The 25054-nt window shown below is 37.5% G+C and overlaps 1 protein-coding gene across 3 annotated transcripts in view; it reads left to right on the top strand.

The window, feature by feature from the left end:
* LOC306869166 (stAR-related lipid transfer protein 13-like) overlaps window positions 1-25054 on the top strand; it is a 57488-nt gene that overhangs the window by 13608 nt on the left and 18826 nt on the right. For 2 of the 3 annotated variants that reach the window (XM_079415801.1, XM_079415800.1), the window contains one exon: window positions 21943-22014. In XM_079415801.1, the coding sequence (XP_079271927.1) occupies window positions 21943-22014 (72 nt within the window). Of the gene's footprint in view, window positions 1-3823; window positions 4067-21942; window positions 22015-25054 lie in introns of those variants that run through there. The other variant, XM_079415802.1, reaches the window with a different exon arrangement.

Genomic DNA, 25054 nt, shown 5'->3' with positions numbered 1-25054 from the left:
CCAATAAAGCTCATTCTGATTCTGATTCTGATAATGTGTGGTTTAATAAGTAAGACGTTAGTTCAGTTACTCTTTACCATTAGTGTTTGGAACTGGTTCGGAATAAAAAACGGTTCTCTGTTCCCATCCTTAAAGTGCCCCTATAGCCCGGTACACACCAAGCCGACGCCGACGAACTAGTGGCGACGAAAGCAGACTGCGAGGTCGGCTCACGTTGGCAGCGTCTGGGTCCAAAGTTGCCCTGACACACCAAGCCGACACTCGACACCCGACGGCCAAGTAGCACGTCCGTTCTGCGCTTTTCTCGTGCACTGGTTTGCCAGCTGAACAGCCAATCAGAATGATCAGATGGCCCGACTGACCGACGAGCTCCGACGTCGATTCAACATGTCGAATCGGCCAAAAAAAAGCTGACGAGGACCAACTTCAGCCGATGGCGCAGAACACACTGAGAAAACTTAGTCGGCCGACGAACAAAAACTGCTGACGGCCGACCATCAGCTTGGTGTGTACCGGGCTTATTATGCCTTTTCGAATATTACCTTTCATGCAGTGTGTCATGTAGCAGTATGTGAACATAAACTTTCTGCAAAGTCGTGAAGCCGAAAGTGCACGATATATAAAGTTATTATCTATTAAAAAAATGAGTCCGCTCACAATCGCCTAAATGAGATGTTAGGCATTTGAATCTTATTCTGTTACGGCTGTACGTCATGAAGTAACACATTTGTATAATGTCTGCCCATGGGCTGTCATTCGCGCTGTATGCGGTAGACCAATCACAAAAGACTGTGCCATCTGACCAATCACAGCAGCGAGGGCTCCCGGAAAGGAGGGGTTTAGAGAGACTGATTCTTTGAACTGCTTCGCACGAGTCGTTTAGGAATCATTTAGAAATGAGGTTAAATTAAAGCTATTTTTTGAGAAATCTAAAGTGTGTTTTGACCTTGGATGCATGTAAACCTGTTTTAGGAGCAACCTTAAAAATGGCATAATAGGGGTACTTTAATGGCACATCCACACCAAGACGAATGTTTGGTGTAAAAATTTGTTACAATAAATAGTTTTAATTTGAATGCATCTGTTCATTTTTATTTACTTATTTTCACAAAAAGCTGTTCTAACCTGTTTTAATTGCTTTGCAACCAGTAAGATTCACCCTTTTGGTTACATCCTGCGAATAGAACAGACTTTTTTTTTTTTTTTTTGCTAAGAGTTGGAAATGCAGAGTTGAGCTTGCTGCTTTTCTAAAAATGCCACCTACTGTCAGTGTGTTTTTGCTTTTTCGTTCATCCTGTTGTTCTGAACTAACAAATTGCATGTGGAAATCTCACCAAATTTTCATGCAAAACATTTGTGTTGGTGTGAACACCTTAACCCTTAACTCTAATAGTGTTTTATGCGAGTTGCAAAATTGATTGCATTTTACTTTGCTTGTTTATAAGAAAATTTAATAAATCGCTTTGTCATTTTGAATAATTTTACCAACAGTAAATATTTTTGGTTAGCAACAAGTTTGAAGCACACACTGCTTAAAAATGCACACAAAAAAACGCGCGCTTTTGAAGAAATCCTAAAGCGTTTGAAGTGGCTTTCGACTTTTTTCCTAGTTTTCTTGCTAGATTTTGTTTGTGCATGCGCGCATGTTTGTCATGCTGTGTTTGGGTTTGAAGTGGTAATGCTGTGTGTAGCAGTAGATCCGTGTTTGCTGATAATGCTGTAGGTGTGCATATGTAATGTGTATGTATTTGAAAGAGGGGGAAATTGTCATGGCTTCAGTTCTTCTGAAGCCAGTTTGTCACAATTTTTAAGCTGACGTGGCCTTTAGCGTACAATGATTGGCTTCAGAGTATTTTAGTGTCCATCATTTTTTGGGAATGTGAGGTCAAAGCGGAGTCACTCCCTGTCATTCATTTCCTCTTTTAGATTACATCGTCTGTCTGTCTCACACTCGTGATTCTCTCATGGTCTGTTTCGCTTTTGTCCTGATCCCCATCTCTCTGTATCTGGGGTGTGCAAGTATGGGTTTGTTTGTGTGTTGCCTGTCTGTTGCTGATAGACATCAAAGAGGCCCATCGAAAAGGAAGTGATGCGTGTATGACAGCGCCACACCCTTTTCTTGCCGTGACATTTTCCTTTGTGCTTTCCTGCCTGATCCCTTGTTTCCTGAACTGTCTGTCCTTCCCCCTCTCCTTTACCACTCCTTTCCTTTCCCCTCACTCTCACAGGACCCAAGGAATGACAGCAAATCCCAGGAAACAGGAAATGACTACAGACTGTCTGAACTTTTTTCTGATCAGAATTAAGACTGTGCCATCAGGACACACTTGCTATGTTTAACTACTCCTCTCAGTCGTTTTTCAAAACTGTTGTAGAATTTCAAATGCTAAATTTCTTTAAAACATCAAACCTAACCAGAGCGCCGACAATGGATGTGCGATATGTTTTGTCTACAAAAATATCAGTTACTTTAATTGTTACTTAAAACATGACACAGCCTATTTGAATGAAGTTAGAATACCCTCAAAACTGAAAATATGGGGCCAGAAATACCCCTTAAGGGGGTTTGTTTATATAAGAAGTATAACACAATAAGAGTGCTTTTTTTTTTTTTTTTTTTTTTTTTTTTTTTTTTTTCCTGAATAGCAGCACAATAGCAAATGCTAACGTACAGACACACACAGGCTATTACACGTAAATATTATACACACTAAATATAGTCAGTTTTGGCTTTTTCGCAAATAGAAAGTTACAAATGAAGCTGAAGCAGAGCCATTGGTCTGTTGGATGTGAAATATCATTGTTATATTCATGTTTATTAATGTTTGTTCATTAATGCATAACACATTTACATGTTTTCAGTTCAGTGTCTCATGCAGGTAAACTTTTTTGTTTTTATGTTTAAATAACCTCAAATCACAAACCCACTGTAGTTCTACATTAAGCCCAGTTTGGGAAACCCTTGATTTAATGTAATTTGTAATGCAGTTTATGATGTTGATATCGAAAAATTTGTTTTTCTCTTTGCTTTATTTGTATGAATATGGTACATTTAATTGTCAGTTTAAAACAAGAAATCATGATGTACTACCTTCATATCAGTGTCAGTTGCATTGCTTTGCAGCCATTCACAAATGATCTCTCGTGGTTTCATGGGATCGGATGTGCACTTCAGAATCTCACTAAAAATCATTGTGAGTGAATTCAGATTGCTCTCTTCAAATAGCAGAATAATCTGCTTTTATATTTGGGAAGTATGTAGATGCAGCCAATGACTCGCTCATTAAGTGAATTGTAACCACATACTGTTTATTTAGCTTTAAAGTAATATTTCCTTTTTTTCCAAGTCAAAAACACACATTCCACAGAAAACATCATCTAATTATTATTTCTGTCAAAATCCCAGAAATCCCACAAATTGTTTGACAGTATTGCACAGTGCCATGTTCAGCACAATAACTCACCGAAACACACATGCGCACTTATCTGAGCGTCGCAGGTGCGCAGTTGGGCTGGTTATGTTATAATTCACCAAACTTAATAACTTTATGAAGCACCTAACAATCCCTCAGGGCCTAGCACACAACACTAATAAGGCTTATGACAGGCCGTCTGGATTACACCGCTTGAGCTTGTTTAGCATGTTGAGGCACACAAGCACACACAGACTGTAGTGTGGTACGTGGAGGAGGAGTTTTTGAGGGCCGAACATTTGGTCTCGGGAACCAGATGGTGTAAAGGGGTGGGGGGGGGGTGCAGGAAGGGCCGACCACCCCCCACCCCCACCCCCTCAGGATACTGCCGCCACAGTAAATCAGATCCCACTCTACTTCTCAGAGACGATTTGGTTAAACGTGACTCTTCGCTATGGCCTTGTTTCCATAAAAACTACTTTTCTGTTTGGAAATGTATAAGTGTATGTTGGTCTAAGGCAGGCTTTAGATGTTTGAATGGCTGTTGCAGGCACTTTTCTGTGTCCCCCTGATGGTTAACATGTAATGTTGGACCACTGGAGTTTAAGTGATTAGGATGGAGAGGTCGTCCCCAAAGCATCGAAAGGGTAACGGTGAGTTTTAACCTCACTTTATTCTTCAGAGCATCTGGCTGTGGTCTCAATACTAAGTGCCTCTGGATTGTTGGCTAGTTTTCTGTAGCTGTGTGATTTAATTCAGAAATCTGAAGAGTGATTTAAATCATTCATATTGATGTGCAATGCATTAGATCGTGTATATCAGTGATTTTCGAACTTTGCTGCTACAAATCACCAAATATGACGACCTCCTTGCAATCGACCCCCTTCTGAGAATATTCAGTGAAAAATAAGTAAATATGGGTAAAGCATAATAAAACCATATATGGCACTAATGTCAGGTGTTTATTTATATATTCTTTCTGATTTTTTTCCAGACACATATTTTATGAATATCCAAATGTGATGGTCCCTTTGCGAGGGACCTGCTTAAAGACAGCTATATGTTTTCAAGTATAAGTTTCAAGTCAAGTAAAATATAAAAAATGTGTGAAATATTAGCTAGAGAATATTTAGTTTCTGTTTTATATAAAGTTTTTTTTTTCTATCCACCATCAAAGTACTTTTAGATGTATAAACATGAAGGGAAACATAAATTGTTTGATGTAGGATAAAATAATTTTCATGATCAGTTTTAGAAGAAGCAGTAATATCAAATTCGGAAGATTTTACATTTATTTTTTATGTATATTTATTATATTATTTATACACTATTTTTCTCTGGACCTTCCCATGGACCCCATAATCCCCTTTGTGGCCCTTGGAGGTCCCCGGACCCCATTTTGAAGCGCTGCTTATGACACGAAGGGTTTAGTTAGATTTTGACCTTTGAACCCTGAAACTAATATCAGTCAGTGAGGAATGTTAATCATATTATTAGTTTGTTTGTTCAGTGAATGAGAGAAAAAATATAAGAGGAGAAAGAGGCATAAACAGGATTGGTAGAAGAAGAGAAGTGTAATTGGGGTAAGTGGAGGTGGACTGTGGGATCGTGGGTAGAAGCCAAAGAAATGCTAAGAACAATGAGCTGTATTCAGCCAAACACACACACAACTAGAGCACAGAAAACATTTCCTTCCCCACACACACACTTCACAGATGCTATTTATTCATACAGCAGATGCTTCTATCTAAAGGCTTTTTACTACATAGATCTGAACATCATAAACCGAATGATTTGAGATTAAAACAAAGCTGGGAACATGTTAAATGGTAGTTCACCTAAAAATGAAATGACTTCTTCAGAAGACAAAAGATGATATTTTGAAGAATACTGGTAATCAAGCAGTTTTGGTTATCATTGACAAAGTCATACAGGATTCGAATGACTTGAGATAGATGAATTACAGAATTTTTAGGGTGTACTGTTCCTTTAACGTGTGATCCGTTTTTCTTTAAACGGATATGTAAATTCATGAAGAATCAGTCGTGTACTGTACATGTACCGTAAATATAACTGCACAGCAGCTTGTTCACAAAAGCACTTATGTTCTTCAGGAACGTATTGAGACACTGTGGAAAGGGTAGAGATTCCTCTGAAGAACAGAGGCACTCTTGGAAATGCAGTCTTTCGCAACACTGAGACTTTTCAGAAACACACAGAGGTTCCTTAGTCTGTTTCTCAACAGTCAGTGTTTTCCTGCTGAGCCTCTGGATATATCTGTGACCTTTCACTTTCATCAGTGATACAAAGATGTCATAGAATTATCAAAAATGTACCCTAGCACATTGAGAAATATGCCAAAGACCTGTCGATGGAGTGGCTTCTTTTGCTTTCAACCTAAACTACTTCAGAAGCACTGAAGACACAGAGGCTTTAAGGATCCAATCCATGGAATTTGACTTTTGTTCACTTGGAAGTTGATGCAGATTTAAAAGATGCAAATATTTAAGAAATGTGACCGTGAAAGCACAAAATTAAGGTCATTTCTTTCTTTTTTTCTCCATAACTTTGCATAAGTTTATGCATTAAGGGCCAGTTTTACTGACGGCTTGCGCCAGCGCAAAACGTCTTTTGGCTTTAAAATAGTACTGTCAGGTTTTACTAAAGACACCCAGTGAAGAATTGGCGCTGAAAAGGCGTGGACAGAGTTATGTTTAATTTATGGGAGGAGTGTAGTAAAACGTGTTCTTCTAACGTTTGCGCTCATCAAATTACTGCTATTTGTGCCATTTATTTAAAGGGGACCTATTATGCCCCTTTTTACAAGATGTAAAATAAATCTCTGATGTCCCCATGTGAGGTTTTGGCTCAATATAGACCCCACAGATACATTTTTACTGCTTGTTAAAATTGCCACTTTTAGGGTGTGAGCCAAAACGCGCTGTTTTTAGTATGTTGCTTTAAACACGAGTGAGCTGTTGCTCCTGGAGAAGAGGACAGTGCTTCAAGAGCTCCAGCTCCCGCATTAGCAGTGCTAGCCTTTGCAAATAAACATTCCCCTATTAGTACAAGCCTGTTATCTTTACAGAAAACTACTCGGCTTCAAAGTCAGTCATCTGATTATACTGTGCATAATTTGCGTTTATGAATTACACAGACGGGGAGCACTGCGGGATAAAAATAACAACATAGCTGGTCTTTTGCTATCACAAACTTTATAAGACCCACTCGTGATTATGAGCTCAACAACTTCAAGCGATCTTACTCCCGTTTACATGCAATTTCCATTATTTTTATTATTCGCTAGGAATTGTGGTAACTTTTTTTTTTTTTTATAACTGCCGTTATTCACATACCCCATTGCACAGCACAAATGATGGACTCAGAAAGAGCAGGTGTGTTTACTGGCCGCCGTTTTAATTTATTTACGTTTAATGCATAATGATTTTGTATGGCTGTATTCCACGCTTTTTCGGCACCATAGAAATGGGATGGAATTTGTTTGCCTATATGCTGCCATCATCACGAGCGCATGTGCACTTTGGTCAGATCGGCAATACTGCGATTTAAGGTGTTTACATGCCTGAATATTTCGATTAAAATCGGAGTACGCCACCTATGTTAATACGATTATGCTTGCTGCGATTATGAGCTTAATCGCATTATTTAGATCGAAGTACTGCGTTTACATGAGGTAAAGATTAATCGCAATATTGTCACAATCTCATTATAATCGCATTAAGAGGGTGCATGTAAACACACTCAATGATAGCTTTAGCAATAAGCCTTACAGAGTGCCAAGAAGCTCTTTCACAAAAGCAATTTGCAAAACAAATGCATGATGCTTTGCAGCTGACGTTCGCGCACAAAGCGTTGGTATTTATTCCTAAAGATATAGGGGACGACGTTACAGTTTTTTTTTTTTTTTTTTTTTTTTTTTTTTCTGGGATATTTCCTTCGAAAATGAAATTTAACCACAGTGTCCTCGGCTCAGATGGAGGGAGTCTATAGAGACTCCAAAACACAACACTTATAAAGCCTCTTTGGCACTGACATTCTATATAACTCCAGTAATGGCAGACCTCAGTTTCTCACTCAGGGCTTATGCTAATAGGGCAGAGAGCGTCACACATGGGCGGGATAAAAAAAATTAGATAGTGGATTTTTTTACATTTATAGGCTGGTTGATTTCACACACTGCGGCCACACAACTGTGTTCAAACAGCTTATAAAAGTGATTTTTGCATAATAGGTCCCCTGTAATGACCAAATAAAGCATGTCTTAAACTATTTTGTGCTATAGGAGGAGGCACCGCAGAGTGCGCGTGATAGAAGGGAGAGGATTTTACCACATGTGTTAATTTAGAAAGCAAGAACACATTGTCCTAAAATATTGTTTGCAAAAAAATCCATGTTATTTTTAATTTGCTACAGGAAATAAAAGACTACTTAAAACCCCCAGCTAGGAGTCACGCAATACCAGGTCTATCAAACCTTCTTTCAAAACTTAATTTTTTGGCCTCCGGTTCTTTTCAACGTACTGTGGCTTCCTTATTTCTTTATTCTTTATTTGCGACTATGCTCATTTGTGCTGCGCTTGGTATATTGCATTGGTCGATATGTAAATGAGATGTTGCATCTGTGCTTTGTTTTCATGTCCGTACCAACAGATCAAACATTAATGCATTCATACAACAACATTACCACCAACAATAATGCAAAAATTATTTTAATAATAATTATAAAATATTTTATAATCATGCAAGCAATGATGAAACTATTTCACCTCTGGCCATGGGGGTGTAAACTCTGGATAAAATACTTCCAAATGGGGGCGTAATTTGATTGCATCTCTCTCATTCTTTAGCTTTTTTTCTCGTCTCACTCAGTCCTTATGGCTCTGTCACTGTGTTACACACACAACGTAAGTTTGGTCATCTTAAAACCATCTACTCGTGGTGCAACCGTTCAAGAAGCACACACTCTTACACATGCAGAGAATGAAGTAAGGCTCTCTCCTGACACACAGCAGGTTCACACTACATTCAATTTACCAAAGGTCACTCCCCCCGTCACAAACACGCACACACATACAGATACCACACATATGGGATTCCAACAGGGTTTTAAAGTACATTCAAAATGAGATGAAGTACTTGAATTCTGCTCGCTCAGTCAGTGCTCATGGGAGCATTTAGTAGTGTTTTTCTCTTCTGCTTCAGGGTTTTCAGTGCTTTAAATGCCTCTCAGTTTAATTCTGGTTTGTTTTGTTCATGCAGCAGGGATTACCCAGGCTTACTACAAATCGCTCTCACCCGCTCAGCGTCATCTGTGTTCGGTTTGGAGCTGAGATGGAGTGAGTGGGCGGGTATCTTATTAATCAAGCTGTGTTTATTTCAATTGTTAGTTATTGAAGTTATTTTGCACTAATCCAGGTTGCCATCGCTTATAAAATGAGGTCCTAAAATAGCTGTAGAAATTCTGTCTGCACTTGGTCTAAACATCTTAGTTGGTATGTAACGTAATAAAATAATGCTGCTGCTTATGCCACTAAAGCATGCATGATGTGCTAGTAGAGAGAGGAATTTGGCAAAGTAGACAAAGAAATCGAATGTTTCTTTACTTTTGATAACTTAACATTCAGGTGAGTATTTGAAGTTGGGTGTTTTTCAGATTCTTTGACAGTGTTGTGGGGGGTGGGGGGGCTCACTATAATTAATTTTGGCCACTGATGGCATTATTTTGCAGTTGCTGTTGTGCCTGACTCCCTAAAGAAATTACGCAGATCAGGTAGCATCGCAAATACACCCTCAAAATTCATGCTTTGCACTGTTTGTCATACAGGAACCCGAATAATCTCTTTAAAATGCTGAAAGTGCAGTCTGGATACATGCTGGGTTGTAATGCTTCATCATTTGATGAATAATTGCTGTCTTGATCAGTAAAAAGTACACAACCATCTTTTGAATTAATATACATTAATTCATACATTAAAGAGAAGGCATTAAGGATTCATTTGTACATTAAGGATTAAGGCCCCCTGAGTTTTGTGAATGAAGAGCAATCTATACTGAGTCTCATTTACAGACTTGTTCGCTCCATTCTTCCAAACTTCTATGACTTGCATTCTGCTGGTGAACACAAACTTTTTTTTTTTTTTTTTTTTGAAAGGAATGCGCCGATCCCGATCTACATAAATTCGCCTATGTTCGCGCGAATCATTCGTGATCCAGCTTCATCTACAGAAGAAGTAACTATAAGGGTTTTTATAAATCTTTGCAAATCGTCTTTTCGAATAACGTGCTAGTTAGCCAGTTTCGCGGCTGAAGTTCACACTCTGCTCGTCACACCACGGAAGAGAGGGGCAGGGTCAGCAGAGCTCATTAGCATTTAAAGCATGGAATAAAAAAACAGCTTGCTGAAAACAGCTGATTTTTACAGGGTAAAAATTTTTTTATTTTTACACTACCATTGAAAATTTTTAATCAAAATATGTTATAGACTTTTCATTAAGACCCTAAAGAATCATATCAACTTGTGTAAAATGGGACCCGATGACCCCTTTAAACCAACCCAAGTCAAGATGCAGAAGAACCCTTTTTACTTACTTTTGTCATTTAGCAGACACTTTTGTCCAAAGCAACTTACAAATAAGAAAAAGTAACTAAAACTAAAAGTTACAACTCTATAAATACTGTATACCCACATGTTTAAGAAAATAAAGAAATTAAATAAAATTGACACATGCATATAACAACATTTCAATAATAAACATAAATGAAAAAACTAAAATAAAAAGCGATACTTCTATCCCTGCCCGGTGGAGTCGCACGGTAGAGTTGATGGTCTTTACACTCTTTGGTCTTCACACTAAGAGGGCTTCACACGACGACTGCCGCGACCGCTGCCACGGTATAATAACCTTTTTTATACGAATCCAACAAATCACCATTTCAATTCAGCTGGACCCACTTTCCTGTTTATCAACTAAAAATGGCCAAGCAAGTGCACACACTGACAAGATACGCGATACAGTACGAGACCAAACGCGATTTCAGCACCTCTCAACACAGTAAACAGTAAATGCTTTTTGGAGGCAGAACAGTCTGTATTTGATAAGTGTAAATCTTGGTTTTAACTAAAGCTGTCAAGCGCCTGATGATATGAACATGTACTTTCTACAGCATGCCCTGAAGGGAGAAATACACATCACACAAATTCACAGTGTAAAACATCCTGATTCACTCTGTTGCAATCACCTGCCTCCCCCAGGGCCCTTGTTCTCATTTTGGTGAACTTTACATTGAATTGCTAACAAAATTGAGGGAGTAATGTAGGCAAAATATGACAGGGAACCTGTGCGAAGTCAGTAAGACTGTCGCGTAATTGATCTCTTCTTGTGGTGGCGAGCGTTGATTAGCTTTGAGCGTTGATGAGTTCATATACTGTATAATGTATAGTGTTCATATTTTAACTAAATGCACATGCACCACTGTTTAAAAGTTTGGGGTCTAACATTTTTAAAAGATTTTTTAAATGTTTTGCCAATATATTAAATAATATATATTGGCAAATATATATATCTTATGTTTGCCAATATATAAAATGTATTTCATCAAAAGTACAGTAAAAACTGTAATATTGTAAAATATTACAATTTTTCCATTTCAGGACTTTTTTTTTTTTTTTTTTTTTTTTCTTTCAGCTGAATGACATTTTCAACAGCCACTACTTCAGTCTTCAGTGCCATGATCCTTCAGAAATCATTCTAATATGCTGATTTGGTGGTGCTTAGTATTGTCAATTTTGAAAACAGTTGTGCTGCTTAATATTTGTGTGGAAAGTGATAGGGATGTAACGATTAACCGCGAGCCGGTTGAAAATGGATTCATATATGTGACGATTCAAATCGGTTGAGATGCTAAACAAATCGCGATTCGATTAGGGGTAGGAGTTTATATGAATGTATGTCTGAGGGGAACTTACTGTCTTTAGAAAAGTTTAGATGGTATTTTTTTCTTTTCATCTTGCCTCTGTATAATGCATATTAAAGTTTATAAGTGCAGCGCTGCTTTGTTTACAGCGGAAATTAAGGAAACGCTTAAAGCGCCACCTGCTGGCAGAGAGTGAATCTGCGTCTCATTCAAATTTCAAAATTATACAAATCTAATTTAGATTAAAAACTGCTCATGTTGCATGTATGCAGCATCTTTGCTTGGATCATGATTAAAATGCAGTGGTTGCCTCTAATTTTAAATGGAAAGAGCACAGACAAAGCCTTATTTTGTTTGTATGAAGAGATTTCTTTTATTTGTGTTATTTATTTGATTTGGAGCTTGTTTTAAAATTTCAATTGAGTTTTTTTTTATTTACATTTACATTAGTTACATTTTGTTATTTAGCAGAGGCTTTTATCCAAAGCGACTTCCAAATGAGGAGAATAGAAGCAATCAAAACCAACAAAAGAGTTATAATATGCACGTGCTATATTAGTATATTATTAGTGTTATATTTCAATTTCACAAAGAAACGTGCTGCATTTTGTCCAAGCAATAATTAAAGGACACATTTAATTTTATAATTTGTCTTAAATCTAATTTTGTAAAAAAATAAATAAAAAAATCGAATCGTGAGTGGACTGAATCGTTACATCCCTAGAAAGTGATACTTCAGGATTCTTTGAATAGGAAGTTCAAATGAACAGTATTTATTAGAAATTTACTGTGACTTTTTTTTTAATCAAATAAATTAAATTAACTTCAAACGAGCTTATATGAACACATTTTCACAGAATTGTTATGCAGTGAAACAAAGCGACACATTTTTATGGGAAAAGTAGAAGGTCTAAAAATATACTTTGCTGGTTTCTTTGCAGGTCTAACAAAAGACAGATGCTCAGTGGCAGGAGATTACAGCGGCTGTCAACATAATTATTTTAGAGCACAAGTGATACTTTTGAAATGTTTCGAAATATCAGTAACGGAGAAAGAGAGATCGCATAGGGCGAGACATTGTGTAGCGTTCTAGCATGCATGTCAAATCAAGTTACCGACTAAGCTGTAAAGAAAAAGAACTTGGTTTCTTTTTTTTAATGCTATCAAGACATTGTTGACTTGCTGCTGCATTGATGTCTGCATTGGCAGGTCATTGATGCTTTTGGAGACAGAATTGCAATATGAGTACAGTTGATTGCGATTACATTTGTAAACCACAGGAGTCACTTAAACGTCGATACCACTAAAATGGTATAGATATGCGGTCGAAAGTTTGCGTGTTACAGACTTCTCATATCAACCTTTTTTTATTATTATTAATCTGTGATTTATTTTTAATTTTTTGAATTTCCATGAGAGAATTTATTTTATTCCTTAACTGCATAACCATGTTGAAGGCACTCTAATAGTTGTATGCAAAGCTAGCCGTGTCAAAAGAGCCAGATTAAAGTGCTCTGTGTTATTCAGGTCTCATTTCAACACAGAGACACTTATGAAGGCTGTTTTTGAAACAGCCGTGAGAGGAATGCTGATACACACAGAACACTCCCTCTATGGCAAGCTTTATTTAGCTCAGAGCTGTGGCTGACATGTCTTTGGGATGTATAGATGTAGCGCAGTCAGTGTCAAACCAATGGTAATGCTGGGCAAAATGCTGAGCTTTTGGTGAATTTCTTTTTTTTGTTGTTTTTACTATTTATTAGAAGTAACTCCGTATACATTCTACAGAAAAAAATGAATGAAGTGTTTTTATCACATCCTTGTTTTATAAAACATCAAGCAGTTCACACAGTTTGACCGCGTATATTGGTCTGCAAGTAGAGGACCTAGTCATCAGGGATATCCTAGCATCCCGTTCAGGCTCATAATGAGGACACAGCAGAAATGTCTGATAAGACCCAAGTGAAGCAGCTGCCCTTGAGGCAATTACAGGAATGTTTTTGTTGTATGTGGAGACTAGTTTTGCAGTAGGGTTTGTAATGGCTGGTAATGATGTGGTAATGAATGGCTGGATATCAATTCAGATTTTCAGATTTAAATCTGATTCACAAGCTGTTGATTTAATTCTGACTTTAATTCAGTTTGATCCCTTTCTGAGTAATTTGGCTATATTTGGGTTCTTTTAAAGGGGTCATGAACTGCCTTTTGTTTTTGTGCTGTTCTTTGAGGTCCACATATAATGTTATCAAGATTTTTACATCAAAAAGCATAATAATTTAGAATTAATAGGCTATTTTCTGAAACCACTTATTAGAACGCTCTGTTTGAATAGGCGTGGCGGATTGTAGACTCGGAAGTAAACGCCCACTGCTATGATTGTCTAACAGTTGTGTATGTTTGACAGCCTGCATCCTTCAAAGATGGATGCTGCTGTTTTTTTAGGTTAAAACGCATAAATACTCAGGACATATCAAACGATCTGTAATAACAAAGCAATAGTTATCACACAATAATAACATTCTCCCTCAAGAAATCACTACTGGAATATTAACAGTTACACTTTTGTGGTGTGACATCGTATCCTATAGCACAGCATTGTCTTTTAGTTTCAATCTTTCTGAAAATCCTGCGTTGAATTGTGCCTTGTTTGTAAACCAATCTGTGGTATGAAGTGAACAAAGGACCAAGTCCATGCTGTCGCAGGCTGAAACTTCATTAAAAATAAAGTACATCAAATAAAGTTTATGGTTTTGTTTGTGCGTAGAACTGCATTTGCCACTCTTGTCATTTACCTACTATGTGCGCGAATTGGTGGGTGTGGCTAAACAGAGGCGGTGTTTATCAACACTATTACATCATAAAGTGGCACATTCCACAAGCTGTCTTTTGGCAGATTGGCTTCAATATAAGCTGTTTTTAGACGAGAAAGTGGAGTTCTGAAACTGACCTCTTATATAACAAAAGATCAAGGGAATTTTGACTTCTCCGTTCATGACCCCTTTAACTCTTATAACTCTTCATTGAAAGAACTGGCTCACAAGAGAAGTTCGTTTTGTTGCGTTGTATGTTTTTGATTCTCTACAAAAAAAAAAAAAACCTCAAGAGTCATTAGTTTGTGAATTGAGTTACTGTATGGTTTGTATTGGTTGTGCTGTAATTTTTGATTAACTTTAAAGAACCTGTTCATACGGAGTCATGTTGAGAATCAGTCTAACTGCACAGACTTTAAAAGAAGGTGCAGTCATATTACTTAAGAATAGGAGAAAGTGCAATATGGCAGAGTAGTCCTGCCTTCTAAATAAATGAGCCTACAGTATTCGCGTCACTATAGCTGCCATTAGAAGCTCCAGTAGCTCTAAAAACAGTCGCACGCTTACTAGGACTGTGTATGCGAATTGGTTGAAAAAAAAAAAAAAAACTTTTTAAATGCTATTTGCACAAATGTTTGCACAAAGATGTCAGTCTCATTGGTGATTTCAAATATGAAATTAAAGACTTAGTTCACCCAAAAATGAAAATTAGCCCATGTTTTACTCGCCCTCAAAGCACTCTAGATATGACTTTCTTCTTTCAAATGAATCCATTCAGAGTTATATTAAAAATATTTTCCTTGCTCTTCCAAGCGTTAGAATGGCAGTAGGCGGGTGTTTTGTCAACAGTCCAAAAGTAGTCAAATAAAGTGCATGCATCTATAATAAAATGTGCCCCGTATGGCTGAAGAATGTCATATACACCTAGGATGCTATGAGGGTGAGTAAAACATGGGCTAATTTTCATTTTTGGGTGTTTCCCCATTTAAATAGATGAAATAGCTGTCCGAGAGGCCTTTCAAAGATGGACCTTGCTAACTGGTCATGCTGTATGGTTTTTGATTCATTAAAAAGAAATGCCTCATAAGTGTCTTATTTTATGAATTAAGTCACACTGTGTTTGTTGTTGTGTGCAACTGGCAAGGACAACTTGGTAGAAAGCTGTTTTTTGCCATTATTTTGTGTGTCAGTCTTTTTATTTCACATTCAGTGCAGACTGAACTCACATTCGCAACTCCAATAAAATATAATGCCCTTTGTCATGGTGCTCTTTTAGTATTGAAATCACTATAAATCAAGTGTATCATAGTAAAGGTCACTGAAGGTGTTGTGGATTGGAAATGATTGTTCATATCTATTGAAATAGAAACTGGTGAAAAATTCACAGATCTTTGAGAATCCATTAATATTACATCTGCAGTAGAAAATGATGAGTTACATAATCAGCCTCACAAACAGATATCTGTGACGGCCACTCTGGTGGGGAAGCCCACCTTTTTTTTTTTTTTTTTTTTTTTTAAGCACAGCGATGACCATCTTTGCCCTCCTGTCACTTTGTGATTTCTCAAATGTCCACGTATGGAAGAACATCATAAATGAAACATCTCTTATCCTGTAGGAGATTATTCTAGGTGAGAATAATTACAGTAAGATAATAAAATGTAATTCTCAGTCATCGTGCTAAGCACCCCCACCCATTGTCCACTCATTTCTCCATTTTATTACCATAACTCTTTAGACTTCCTGTTTATTGACCAGAGAAAGAGGGAGGGGGTGGTAAAAGGAAGAGAGAGGGAGGGGTAGTGGAGAAGGAGAGGGGGAAAAAGAAACGCTTTACTTAGGGGGTTTCCACCTTTCCTGAGATGAGAAGCGGCTACAGGAAAGTTCATGTTTTATTCCTATCAGGATCTTCTTATGAATGCGAATCTTTTATTATATCATCAATGATTGCTGAACTGAATAACAATAATAGCTGTTGCAATGATGAATGACATGAATAAAAATGTACAGTAATGATGGTGAACTCTTGTCTAGGGTTGAACTCTTGTCCTGTTTCTTAGTATATCATGGTCTGAAAATTATCGCTTGGCACACCATGTGCATTTGCTTATTTATGGTATTGAAAAAATCATCCGGATGGAAAATGTCAAGTGCATGTACATAAATCCTTTCCCTCAAATGTCTGTCAGACTTGTCAACTTTTGCTAGACATACATAAGCAGCAGGGAAAATGTCAGAGAAGTGAGGCTGATAGAACCCTCCCTCACTGAAAAAATAAATTAATTAAATCAGCAGCGTAGGGTTATTTTGGAGAAACATTCAAATCTAAATTTAATTATCTTGATATTGATCATTTCAAGATTTTTATTTTTCAGTTCATTCATGATTTAGTAGTCTCAATAAGCTTTGTGCTTTCAAGTTTTGTCAGTTACGAAACATACCTGAAACCGTTATCGTACTTTGAAAATCTCATACTTTTGCAACCCTACTCTTGCCACATCATTTGTAGATGGTAAGCAGCATTTGAATGGATTGTCAGATATGTTTGACTTTGTGTGTGATCTAGAGGCAGTAGAAATGTGGGCGTCTAGGCGGGAAATCCCGGAGCACTGCTGGGAGTCAGGGAGTTCTGGAATGCTGAAGGGGCAGAGCATGGAGGCAGGAAACGGACGACGCTGATCTGATCATAGGAATGAAAATTGTGTGTACGTGACCATTTGTGTTCATGTGTACATGAATATTTACACCTACATTTTCATATCTTTAGTTATCTTGGCATCTGAAATTATAATTTGGTATCCAGCGACTTTGGAGAAAAAGCTCTATTGCTTTACTCTTCACTTTTCACTTTCATTTCCTTTTGTTCTTTGGTTATAAACAGGATTGATCTTTTTAGAATAGCTTGAATAGACTTATTCATTTGCCCACAATACGTTTGTATTTTTCTATTTTAGTATATAAAATATGTGGATCTTTTTCAGAATGCAGTGCCGGTACACTCATTTTACAAGGTCATAAAAATACATTTGAAAACTTGAGAATTATTACAAAATGTATTCAACATTTTATATGTGATAAATTAAATGTAGCCTATAAATGTGTAAGATTATGTATTTTAGAACAGCATTAGACACTCGCGTGCATATTTAAAGGTGCCATAGAATGCATTGATACAGTATTTTAAATTGTTCTCTGATATCTACACAGAAGGTATGTGGCTTAGGTAAGGGCAAAAAATCTCTAGAAACGATTTTACATGTCCATTTACAACCCTAGGATTTCTCTCTAGAATGAAACGGTCTGTTATTGGCTTATTTGGCAGGGTCATGAATAATAATGAGCTCTGCTCTGATTGGCTGTTTCACAGTGCTGCTCAATGTTGAGCTCTGCTCTGATTGGCTGTTTCACAGTATTGCTCATCAGCAAGAAGGAAGCACAGGGAGGAAAATATATATTTAAATACTTTCTCTCGCAGTTATATCGTCGGGTAATTATACTGTATATAAAACGCGGGCATCAGGGAGCCGTTATTAATATGCGAGGCATTGAAACTGCTTTTGAACGATCCATCGATCGCGTTATAGTTCACTTTCAAGAGACGCGATCACACAAACTATGTTTACATTATGGAGCAACAGTACTTACCACACATTTCACAAGATCAGATGCTTGTCAGTGGTGCTCAGGATCTGTAAGTCATTCGCCATCATCCTCATCTCTCCTTACTGAGAGTGAAATCTTATGTACTGTCACAGGCTACCGCCAGCAAGGAGCTAACCATGTCCCTTTAGTGGCTCGCATTATTTGCTTTCTGTGCCTTTCTGAATACAGACACCAACCCATCCCTGCACTTCACATCCCCTGCACGGCCTGGAACATAACATTTATTGTGTTATTTTCGCTGTTGTCCGCGCTTGTTTATTTACAATACCTGCAGAGCTTCTGATGGTTCGGCCGGCTTAGAACAAGGGCGGGTTTATGCAAATGTTGGGGGCGTAGTGATCCCGACTGTTGCGTCACAGTCGGTGTTATGTTCTGATTCGCCTGTTTTTCAGTGGTCTTTTTTAATCACAAGATTTACATATGAAGGAGGAAACTATGGTGTTTGAGGCTCACTGTGTGTCATTTCCATGTACAGAACTGTTATTATTTAAATATGCCAGGGTAAAGACAGTTTTTCATTCTATGGCACCTTTAAATGGGCTCGAAATATGATATAATGTGTCATTTGTCAAGTCAGTATTATTTCTATAGCGCTTTTAACAATGCCAATTGTGTCAAAGCAGCTTTACATCAACTTGATATGAAGCTGGGTAGCTTTATATCAGCTTTACAGTATTTAGACGGGGGAATAGTTTGGTAAATTCACATCCAACACCCACACCATCAGCACTGGAGCTCCTCAGGGCTGCGTACTCTCCCCACTGCTCTTCTCCCTCTACACACCAACGACTGCACATCTAAAGACCCCTCTGTCAAGCTCCTGAAGTTTGCAGACGACACTACACTGATCGGCCTCATCCAGGACGGTGACGAGTCTGCTTACAGACGGGAGGTTAAGGAGCTGGCTGTCTGGTGCAGTCTTAACAACCTGGAGCTTAATACGCTCAAAACTGTGGAGATGATTGTTGACTTCAGGAGAAACCCCCCTGCTCACCATCATGAACAGCACTGTGACTGCTGTCGAGTCATTCAGATTACTTGGCACCACAATTTCTCAGGACTTGAAGTGGGACAATCACATTGACTATTGTCAAAAAGGTGAGGAAGTTCAACCTGCCACAGTAGCTCCTGAAACAGTTCTACTCTGCTATCATTGAATCCATCCTCTGCACTTCAATAACTGTTCAATAACTTCAATAACAGCTACCAAATCTGACCTCAGAAGACTACGGAGGGTGGTCCGGACTGCTGAGCGAATCATTGGTACAACCCTCCCCACTCTCCAAGAACTGTACTCATCCAGAGTGAGCAAAATGGCTGGTAAAATCACTCTGGACCCCTCACATCCAGCACACTCCCTCTTTGAACTGTTACCGTCTGGTCGACGCTACAGAGCTCTGAGCACCAGAACGACCAGACACAGAAACAGTTTCTTCCCTCAGGCAATCCATCTCATGAACACTTGACAATAAATGTGGAGCACACAACTATTATACACCACACTTATTTTTTTTTTCCCATTTCGAATTTGCACATATCAGACCTGTACATACATAATTGTCTATTATATATTGTGGTTTTGCTGCTTTGTACATTGCCTATTTGGATATTATTCTTTATTATCTGTGCCCTGTCCTGTTTCTGTCTTTCTGTTGCACTGTGGAGCATCTGTCACTATAACAAATTCCTCGTATGTGTAAACATACTTGGCCAATAAAGCTCATTCTGATTCTGAAATCGTGTCAATCTCCTCTGGCCAGACAAAATCAGCAGTTTGTCCACATCTGTTCATTTAAACACAATTTTGCTTCAACATGCCAGAGATCGTCTTTAAGGACTTTCAGCAGACAGTGGCTGCCTTTTATAAATAGGCCATAATTTCAGAGCCCAACACACCCTGACAGCCATATCAGCCCAGCTGCCTTATGAATACAAAGACTGTTACTGACAACATTTGCAAGCTGTGTGTTATTGTTTTGGATTCGGTTCTCACATATTTAACTCCTTTAAATTGTTGCTTTTTTCATGTTTCTAGTCATAATGTCAGGTTTGTGCCACAGCTATTATTTTGATTGACAGGGTTATTCTTGCCTCACGCTGTAATGTGATTGCCTAGTCAGCGTATGTATGGATCTGATTAGCTAGTTTCCCAAATGACAGTGGTTTATGCTCAGAATTTTTATGCTAATGTGACCTTCTTATGAAATCATCTTATTATTGTTCGTGCTGCACAAAGAGAAAATGTTTTTGGCATTCAGAGGACACAGTCACAGGTAATCATGGTTTCATCAAATGCATATTCTGATATGCCATTCAAATATATTTTGCATTATTTTGGGATTATGGGTTTCATCATAATAAATCCCCATTATATGCCATGCAATTCCAAATCACTATATTCAATTAAACTCCTTCGCTCTTCCCCAAATGTACATCAAACTGTATCTCAATGCTTTCTAGGCAAATGACTGATATCGGAGATAATATTTAGTGTTTTAGTGCTGTTTAAACTGTCAATCTGACACCAAAATGTAAGAGCTTTCATTGGCTCCTATAAACACGAAGTGCGTAATTTCTCTCATGCCCTCGCAAATCTAAAGATAGAAATCACTACTGGAATATTATTAATGGCATGAGGAAGCTCCAGTTTTCTCTCTATCTCTCTCTTGTATTTTGATTCCTCTGTAGAAATGCTACTTCTGACAGGTTTAAATCAAGTTTTTAATGAGATGATAAAGGGATCTGTATTATTGCTCCTCAGATGTGTTGGATTGTGTCCAGATGGAAGCTAATGAGGTGCTTTAATGTCAGGATTGACTTGCTTATGCCCAATCCCTTTAGTTTGTGTTGTGTTTGCTTGAGATCTCTCTGTCGAGTCAGTAGGTTACCAGTGCCTTAATGCTAGTAAACATTAGATTAGTTATAGTTATTTAATATGGTAAATTAGAGCTATGTGGACCACAGGGAAAGATTCCAGGTGGCACTTGGAAAGATTTGGCTTTGTTAAAACCGTAAAGCAGACATTACATAAAAATAATAGGGCTATCGATACATTAAAACTACTTATAGCGAAAAACTACTAATATATTAAAACGGCAACTAATCATGACTAATCTCTAGATTTTTCCAATGGCTTTTTTTGTGTGTAATGGAAAGTTGTATACATTTGTCTGTATGGCATGCAGAGGCAAACTGTATGTTGATCATATTTTTTTTATCATTAATATTAATCCATGATAACGTGGTTTTAATAAACATTCCTGTATTCTGTTTACAAAAAATTCTGGGAAACCCTGATGGCTGAATGAAAAGCTGGGTTTAGTTTTGCAATTGTTCACTTGGTTTTCACAATAACATTTTGCTTTTGAAATGAATATATTGAGGTGGACATATCTCTATGTATTTAGTTTTTTGACAGTAACTCAGTGGCTTGGAACCATGCAATATTTTATGCCACATCTCGCAGTCGGTGTGCTGAATGTGCTTTTGATTAGCTCACAGCATTGCATCTTGAATATCAGTCTTAGGTTGTACTTGTATCTGGCCTGTTATTTCTGAATTCCTATCAGTTTTTGTTGTTTCCGAGTTGGTGAACCAATTTCTGTTACCTCAGCAGTTTCCATGGTGATCTTGCATTGTCCATCACATGTGCCATGCTCTTAATGACAGGTGACAGTTGAAGTGTGTGGTACTGCTGGATGAAGACTGTCAGTTTTTGAAGTAGAATATACTAATAAATGTATTTAGATTCATCGTAATTGTTTACTTGTTGCAAAGTTTGTTGAATTACAGCAGTCTCATGCAAAACCAGCTAAATGTTCCAGTTCCAGTCTCATTGCCATGCTGAACACAGACAGGCCTAATAATGTGACCACAAATTATCTAAATAACCTTAAACAGCTATTATTCATGGTGAAATGAGTAATCAAATCAAGTCTGATGTATTCTGGATGTCTTATTTTAATTAAGTGATAATGATTAATAACATGATACATTTCTTTGAGTAACAAAAGACCTCAATGTTTATGTTGACATTTTATTAATTTTCCTTCATTTAAATCAACCCTACTGAAAGAGTATGTTATCTTACTGATTTCGTTCATTCATCTTTTTTCCCCTCAGAGCTGGAGGCGAAGGAGGCCTGTGAGTGGCTTCGAGCTGCGGGATTTCCTCAGTATGCTCAACTCTATGAAGGTAATCCAGAACTCATCCCACAAAAGTCCACTCATCCCTCTATTTCCACACTATTATCGGTTTCTTTCATTTGCCCCTGAGCTCTGCTCCTTTGTGTGACGCAGTGTTATTTTCCCGTTTTCTTTTCTTCTGGTTTCCCTCCATATCATCCCTTTAGAAAGGTGCAGAGATGCTCCCTCCCACTCTCTTTATGTCCATGACTGAATGGATGGAAGTGCTCCACTGCAGAGAGCATCGGTATTATTTTGTTTCAGGCTTAGAGATTGGGGAAATACATGTGAGACCAGATGGCATTTGGTTTTGTTTTAGATCCCTCTTGGGTTGTGAGTGTAAAGCCATGCTGAACCAGTAAGAGTTCCACTGCAACCAACACAGGTGCTGCAGATATTCAGAGCATATTTAGTCCTGCTGGCCCCAAGACATTGATTTAGACCATTTCACACACACTGAAGTTTGAGAAATCTGGAAAGTCCATGCAGGCTCAGTTCACATGTGGATTGGAATCAATTTTGGGGAAATTCATTTGAGTTTAAAATAATTGGCAGATTCGCCCCCCAAAAAAGAAAATTCTTTCATCATTTACTCACCCTCATGTCAGTCCAAACCTTCTGATTTGCATTTTGTTCCACAAAACAAAAGTATTTCCTGGTCACGTATTTTCCATGTATTGAAAGTGAATGAGGACAGGTGCTGTCAAGTTCCACAATTACAAAAAAGCACAAAGTATGATAAAAGTGATTCATATTCAAGTCTTCTGAAGCTGTACGATAGCTGTGTGTGTGAGATGAACATAGTCTCGCGTAGCCAAGCCTTCAGACTGACGGCAGAAGTTCTGGGAACCTTAGCCGCTTAGAATGGCAAGGCCCACCCAAGAGGACATATGACTGACAGGTAAAACAACCAATCACATTTTGCTTCGGGCTGCGTCAGGTTTAGTGGTTTGGAAATGTCCCCACAATAACAGACTCTTGGACGTATTGTAAAGAGTCTGCCACAAATGTTAAATATTTCACATTTGAAAATCCAGCATTTTGTTGAACTTGATAAGCATTCATCGTCAAAGTTGTAAACACGATGGCTTTCTTTTTTCATGAGGAGGTTTGGCATCACGACATCTTTGTTGTTTTATGTGGAACGTTAAAGAACGTGATACACACACTTGTCTCCAGGAAATCCTGTATAATTCAACCAATCCGATGACAACTTCGAAACTCCTGAAGTGTTTCCAATTTTGTGTGCCATATGCCAACGGTTAAGCCGAATAGAACTAGGGATGCACAATAGAAACATTTAGATCTATTTTGAAATTTAGATTACTTTTGACATCATCTAACACTCACTTGAATTGATATTAATATTTTACGGATAATAATAATAATAATTTAATAATTGCTAAATGCAATTTATTTGAGCAAATCTCAATCAATTTTTCATACTGTAATTATATTAACACAATGCTTAAATTAACTTTTGTCATAAATGCATCACTAAACAGAACTGCATTTTTGTTGCTAATTACTAAAAATCATCCCCTGTGCTGTAGCTTTTAAATCAAACTTGGTGTCATGAAACACTTTGTTCTGTGATCGAATCTTAAGATTTCAGACATAAAGGCCTGCATTTTTTGAGTCTGATGCACTCAGCCTATTTATGCACAAGAATACTCCTTTAATTAAAAAAATCTCCAGTTGTGGGACGACCTGAGGTAATTAGAGAATTTTCATTTTTGGATGAGCTATTGTTCTAAATCTGTGAACACAAACTCTTTCCTAACTTTTTTTAAAACTCATTTGAGGCCTGGGCAGCCCATATCACACTAACTTTTTCTTTTCAAGTGATGTGTGGTCTCAAAAGGCCACACTATTGTGTTTCTTTACTTCCTGATGTTTTTACTGGTACAGCACCTGCAGGATTCTGTCAGTGATGCTGTGTGAAGCAGGCGTACCCGTGACCCAGACAATGACGAATCCACAGACAAGTTCTAATATTAGCCTACTCAGATTTCACTGGCAGGGCTGAACCTGCACCTGGATGCAGATAAATCAATTTTTTTTAACATCATGCCTCAGTAGGCTTCACACTAATGAATATGAAATTAATTTTTACAGACCAAAATGTCTGTAAAAAAAAGTTATTGTTTTTTAAATGCATTTTAATAATAGAATTGTTTTTGAATTGTTGAAATTATGGTTCTCTGTTCATTAGTAAGCCACGATTCTGTCAGATCTGTTTTTTTCTTATGTTTCTTAATCTAAAACTTTGTCACTTTCCTAATTAAACCTTCTAATACTTTTGTATTTAAAATGTTAATTAAAGAGGAAAAGGCTGTGAGAAATAGACTTGGTCTTTACAATGGCATGCACTGTATAAAATCTTTTAATCACGTCATTCCAAAACTCCAACTTTCAAAACTGTTTAAAACCGTTTTTGTTTACTAAAAGTCTTTCAGAAAAATGTTTGGTCAGCTGAACGATTGGTACAGTATGTTTTTAAACAACAGTACAATCCATTGATTGGACACTCTGTACTTCTGACCCTCACGGCCTCATTTGCATTTCTGTCAAAAATTGAATTACTAAGATCTATGTACAGACATTTATTTTACATAACAGGATATATATATCTCTCAGCATCTCTCAACAGGAGTGCTGCATTTTTAAGATGCTGTGTCAAGTTAAATGAAGTAACTTGGGATGCACAATATTTACACTGTACCATACTAATGATTGACTTGTATTAGCAACAATAATCTTTTATAATTTAAAAACACTGTTAAATGTAGAATTTTAATATTGGCCATTTATCGGTTATTAGTAATAAAAAAATTATCATCTTATGTGTTAGTGCTAGTAATTACTTAAAAATTAAAATTAAAAAGTGTTTTAGGCACCATTTGCTTGCAGTAACATGCTCTTGAACAGATCTTTACTTATTCTGAGCTCTTGGTAAGTGTGGTCCGGTGAGACACATTGCCTGCAGTAGCACCTGGAGTTTTTGTGTCCGCCTCAAAGATTGCTCCTTATTACAGATTTTTGTATGC

The sequence above is a fragment of the Barbus barbus genome (assembly GCF_936440315.1).
Source record: "Barbus barbus genome assembly, chromosome: 5".
In the NCBI taxonomy this organism is placed as follows: domain Eukaryota; kingdom Metazoa; phylum Chordata; class Actinopteri; order Cypriniformes; family Cyprinidae; genus Barbus; species Barbus barbus.
This window is presented reverse-complemented; position numbering and strand designations above follow the sequence as displayed.